Source organism: Bidens hawaiensis, unplaced genomic scaffold (assembly GCF_021521415.1).
Source record: "Bidens hawaiensis isolate Kalapana, Puna unplaced genomic scaffold, B.hawaiensis_p1.1 tig00009139_1, whole genome shotgun sequence".
In the NCBI taxonomy this organism is placed as follows: domain Eukaryota; kingdom Viridiplantae; phylum Streptophyta; class Magnoliopsida; order Asterales; family Asteraceae; genus Bidens; species Bidens hawaiensis.
The window spans coordinates 595,360-601,474 of NW_027491672.1; the positions used below are offsets into that span (position 1 = coordinate 595,360).

Sequence of the window (6,115 nt, forward strand, 5' to 3'; positions counted from 1 at the left end):
CAATAACATGTACATTAAGCAGTTGAGTCGACTCTTAAACTCGTATAAACCGGGTCTAGTCTTTTGTGAGTTTTATCTAGAGTTGCTTTAGAGTTATCTTCGGACAGGTTATTTATGTATTTCTATTGTACAATTTTTTTTTATTTAAACAATTTAATACGTTAACACGCATGGTAAAAACATAAAGTAATAAAAGAGAACGCTTGAGAAAGAATTATTATATACAAGTCTATCTTATAGGTAATCATAAATTTAGCAGGTTTTGTTAAACCTTCAAAATCAAAATCTAGAAGATTACGTAAATCATTTACAACTTTTTACGGTAAAAATAAGATGATTTCAAATTTCTAAATTATAACAGAATTCTGGTCCGACTATTGGGCCAAACAGCTTATGACCTTTTGTCAATCGACCTGCTTCGCTTAAGTTACGCTCTTTTTACGCTGTTAGTATATGACTTTTGTATATGATAATATAAATAAAAAAAATAGATATTTAAAAATATGAAGATAAAGTTGTGAAAGCAAAACAAATACTTACAGTTATATTTGTTAAAATCGCATCCCTTTCAAGAACAAAGCCTTCCTTAAAAATCCCAATTTTCTGTCTCATACTAAAACAGCTTTAGTAGGTATTGTGTTTTTAGCTTTGAGCACAAAACAGCTTTTTCTGTAGAATTTTGACGCCATTTCTTTTTTATTATTTAACATATAATATAAACTCCAAACAACATCATCATCATCCTGTAGTACTGTTTCTGGCAGCAGTGTAACTACAACACATAACGAACTGTTCTTTCATTCATTTCTGGGAAAATCATTTACCAGCTTTCTCTTTCTGAATAATATTGTTAACTGTTTGTTTCACTAATTATTACTTTCCCAAAGCACTTACACAGGTGGTTCTATCTCTATCTGCTTGTTTAAAATCCCTCAAAAAAAGATAATCAAGAACACCATTTTATTTTCTTGTTTTACAGGGTTTGGTTCTTGATCTTTTGTTTAAAATGAGTACAATAAAGACAGACTCCGTTGTTGAGAATGTGATCAAGAATCTTTGTTGCTCTTTTGGATGGTCTTATGGTGCTTTTTGGAGCTATGGCCAGCCAAATTCCATGTAAGGATATTATGTAACTTTTACATATTTAGTTCTTTTTTAATTTACACACCCTTTATTCATATAGTTTAATTTTTTGATAATCTTTTTAGTAGGTTTGATTCTTGAAAATCTTCATACTATTGTGACTTAAATACTTAATCATGAATTGATTCTAATTTCCACCAAAAATATATTCATCAAAATTACTGCTTACATATATTCAATTTTATTAATTGGTTTTAATTAAAATTTATCACCTTTTATCTCCATTTAGTATGCATTAACCTTCCACACGCAATTTACTGTTTCTTGAAATCTTGAAATAATTTACAGATTATTAAACCTACAAGATTCTTACTTTAAGGAAGAATTCAAGTCTTTGATTGATAATTTGCTTTTACAAGTTCCACTTGGAGGAGGGTATGCTCATTTTCCCTGAACTTTTTTTTATAAGAAAACAGTTTATCTTCATAATTTTATAATCTTAATAACAAAATTTTCACAACTGAAACTTTGAAGAATAATTGGACAAGCTGCTCATACCAACAAACACATGTGGATGTGCTCAGAAGATCATTACAGAGACCAGATTTTTTCTGGTTCAATCTGGGATATGTTTCTGGTAAATAAATTAATTATTATTTCGTGCATAACTATATAATTTCTTCATTTACACCAAATAAATGATTTCTTTACTTAATTTTCAGGATGATTATGAACTTCGCAGCCAATTTTCTTCCGGCATGAAGGTACTTCTTTCAGTTTAATCCTAAATTTACAAGAATCCGGCTGGGAGGCGTGAGAGGCCTCTGCGGCTACTTAGGACAGATCTCGCAGGCGGCCCAAAATCTTAAAAAAATTATATATGCATAAATAAAAAAATTATATATAAAGGCCCATTTCTTAGTATTGCTTCGGGCACTCGAAATCTATGTATTATTACTTGTACAGTGGTTTTATTATGACTTTTTTCTTTGCAGACTATTGCAGTAATCCCTGTGGAGCCACAAGGAGTGGTACAATTTGGGTCCAGTGAGAAGGTGGTTCCTATTATTATTATTCTAGAAACCCTTTTTAAATTCTTATGTTCCTTAAAAATACTAATAATAATAGACTGCTTTTAAATTTTAATATTTCAGATACCAGAGAAGATAGAATTTGTGAATCAAACAAAACAAATGTTTCAAGAAATTGTAAATTGTACTGGAGGGAATGCAACTGGTTTGACTACTTTAAACGGTCAAAACTGTATCACGAACGAGTTACTCGAAACCAGAGATTTCAATGTTTCGCAGTGGTTTCCGCCATTGAATCCCATCGGTTTAGATGGCAAGCATGAATCTTTGACTGTTTCGGGTTCCGAAGTTGACTTGTTTGGAAACAATGGTGATCTGAGAGACATTTTAGCACCAATTTTGAATGGAAGTCAACCGGGCCTGCAGTCTTTCGGTCAAGTTGACCATACTGCCCTTGGTTCAAAAGAAAGGTTGTTCTCAAAGCTTGGGATTCAAGAGTTTTTGGAGGGTGTTTCTGGTATTTCAAACGCGGGTTATAGTTCTTGCCTTGAGGGTCAAGTTTCAGTGAAAAGAAGAAAAACAGGAAATGATATGTGGGAAGAGAGTCAAGAGACCATGCACAAACCAAACCAGGGTTTAAGGATGGTTGATGGTTATAGCATGAGTGGTTCGAGCACGGTTTTGCAAGCCGAGCCCCCCAAACCTGCCAAGAAAAAAGCTAAACCGGGGACCCGACCCCGACCCAAAGACCGCCAGCAGATCTTGGACCGGATGGCTGAGTTGAGGCAATTAATTCCCAATGGAGAAAAGGTAAAGTTTTCATAATACGATAGCACGTATTTTGACTTTGTGGTCAACGAGTCCTTTCTGGAATCCAATACTGGTTCAGTTTGGGTTCCAGAAAAGACTTGTTTTACCATAAAAGTTAGAAGAATCTTTAATAGTGATTTTGACTGTGTTTTGGGAATCGACAGATGAGTATTGATTGCTTGTTGGATCGGACTATAAAACACATGATTTTCTTGCAAAATGTGACGAGGCAAGCTGACAAGATAAAGCAAGCCGATGAACTAAAGACGAGCGAAGTTAATAATATCCAAGACCCGAGCACAAATGGTGTGACGTGGGCTTGTGAATTGGGAAATCAGGCAATGGTTTGTCCGCTAATCGTTGAGGACGTTGGTGCACACGGTCAAATGCTTATAGAGGTAAAAGAAACACTCACATACATGCATCATTTGTATATGTGACAATTTCAACCATTTACAAACCGTTTAATTTGATCATACGAGTATAGGTCTACAAAATTTAATTTTAATGCACGTAACAAGAATATAGTTTTGTTAATCATAGTTAAGCAGGTTGTAGGTAAACCCGACTCTCACTTGCATTAATACTACTCATTTTAGTTCATGATCTTGAAATGTATTTTGTCACAGATGCTCTACGAAGAAAAGGGATTATTTCTTGAGATAGCGGACATGATTCGGCGATTTGGCTTGACAATCTTGAAGGGAGTCATGGAAGATCGCGGTGATTATATTTGGGCACGGTTCATAGTTGAACCCGAGGTAAAGCATTTAAGTTTCGAGAGTTAGATAAAGAGTATACATGTGTCATGGTTTATGCAAAATACATGATAATGAATATCATTTGCAATAAAATGTTATAGGTTAACAAACACATAACAAGACAAGAGACATTTACATCGCTCGTTCAGTTTCTGCAAACAACGGTGCCAGAAGTGGATAAAAAATGCACAAATTCCTGGAACTCTCTCCTCGACGACTTTCATCTAGATGGGATACAAAATCTTGTGAACTTGGTAGAATTGCAGTATTGTGTAGACTTGTAACTGAGGTTCACAAATTAGTTTTCGAGTGTTCATCTAATAAAGTCGTTGCATTAATTAGTTAGGTTGATAAGTTTAGAATATATCATCAAACGGAGTATGTGTCAAAGTAAACAAACAATTCTAATACAAAGTTGTTATAGGCTTTGTCGTTGAGTTTCATGAATCACAAGATTTAGAGATTCAATAACCAGAAATTTAAGTAGCATGGGCGTCGGTCAAAAAGGAAAAGATCTTTGTTTAGCCATCTTCTATACTTCTTTATGGTTCATTTGGTTTGCAAGGAACTCAATAACGTGTAAAAACTTTCGTTCCTCTAGCTCAAAAACTATCATCGACATTAACATGTAAGCTTTCTTGTGGGTTGCCGTCAATAACCTGGGCTTTATGGTGTTGTTATCCTTGCTCTTATTTTAAATACTTATGGGCCTATTTTTCTTGTTTTGTGGTTTGCTTGTATTCTCAGTTACTTATTTGGGTCTAGTCGTCTAGCTTGGCCCATTAACTTGCTTTTGTTTATCATAAAATATATTTCTCATTGCTATTATAAATGTTGCAATTATGCCTATTAACAAAACATAATGTCAAGTTTATTAATTTGGAAAACATAAGTTTACTAACATTTTGTTGATGGTTAACATTAAAACGGTGGTTAAATGTTTTCTGTGATTTATCCGTAAAAAGTTCTAAGAATTATAAAGTCAAATAGTAACAACTAATAACTAATGATGTTTTCTGTGATATGTCTGTCAAAAATTCTAAGAAACTATAAAGTCAAAACAATAACAACTAATAACTAATTGTTATGAATACACCATAAGTAGTGACTCTTCACATTCATAACTTTTACTTTTCATTATGTTTGTAATAATGTTATAGCCCTATAAATACTGGCTCTTGTTATTGTATTAGATACACATATCAATGAATAAGAACTTTTCTCCTTTATCTACTTCTCACTTTATCTTTATACTATGATTACATACATATTCTATGTAGCTAATAGGTTGTTGTTTTATAACACGTTATCAGCACGAATTGCTTTTGGATTTGAATCATATCATCTTAAGGTATCTCTTTATTCTTGTTTTATTCCTCTCAAATAAATTTCATGTTTTAATTCACACAATTTTAGGTTATGTTGATGTTCATTATTCATAATTATTCTACTAATTCTCTCACACATAAACCAATTGTAATCAACACAGTTTTGGTTTGTGTTAGAGATTTACCGTCAATTCTTGTCTAACTAACTTCATATCATATTATCTTTTATTTATAGTCTAAAAGCAAAATAATACTAGTTTAATTACGGGAATACTTTAAAGCAAATAAATTTGCTCAATTACAATAAGTCATACATAACCAATTGAACATTAATCGAGAGACTTGTTGTTTCAAATGGTTTTCCTTATTTTCTCATTTATTATAAGTTAACATTTTTATAAATTAGTTTTGACTTGTTTACTTGAGCGGATATGTGTTTATTTCCCTTGAAACCGACTATGAGTTAAATGTTTTCATTTCACAAATTATTTTATTAGCACAAGATGATTTTCTAACATTTGAGTCTCAATATCCATTCAAAAGATGCTTAGCGGTCTTCGTTTTCTAGTACACACTATTCTCAACAGATATTTATGTCATAAATATTTATGCTATAACAACAAAGACTTGGTTATCGGCTTTTTCTAACCCATGAAGATTCAAACTCGATTTATTTTTATGAAGAAAAAAAACTATGAAATAATTTTTCGTGTTTGGGTAAAAGCCCTCATACTTTTATTGTATAAACCGTAAAAGAAGTTATGGTGGCCTAGACAAAACGTTAATATATTATTAATATCTCAAGATTATCTACAACGTAAATGTGCTCTTACATTAGTGATGGATAATGAAAATCACAGTTAATTTGTAGAATGAATTTACTAGTTATTTCATGTTACTCTATTTTTATCACTAAATTATCTAGTTGCTTTATTCATATATTAATTTAGTAATTATTGACTTTTTCAATTTTTCTAAGACCTTTTGCGTTAGCATCGAATGCCATTGATTGGCCTTAACGCATCTAATAAATTATTCATGTGTTACTTCATGAATTTAATTCACTGGTCTTTTTTGAAGATGAAGTTCATCGCAATTGATT

General features: G+C 32.2%; 1 protein-coding gene across 1 annotated transcript; it reads left to right on the forward strand.

The window, feature by feature from the left end:
- The first annotated feature begins 513 nt into the window (after positions 1 to 513).
- Positions 514 to 4,069, forward strand: LOC143531306 (transcription factor bHLH157-like). The gene is made up of 10 exons (XM_077026632.1): positions 514 to 898; positions 980 to 1,116; positions 1,432 to 1,518; positions 1,618 to 1,720; positions 1,806 to 1,847; positions 2,079 to 2,138; positions 2,238 to 2,924; positions 3,089 to 3,322; positions 3,554 to 3,685; positions 3,787 to 4,069. Exons 2-10 carry the CDS (start codon positions 1,007 to 1,009, stop codon positions 3,967 to 3,969), a joined length of 1,638 nt encoding a protein of 545 aa, XP_076882747.1. The 5' UTR covers positions 514 to 898; positions 980 to 1,006; the 3' UTR covers positions 3,970 to 4,069.
- Positions 4,070 to 6,115: the final 2,046 nt, after the last annotated feature.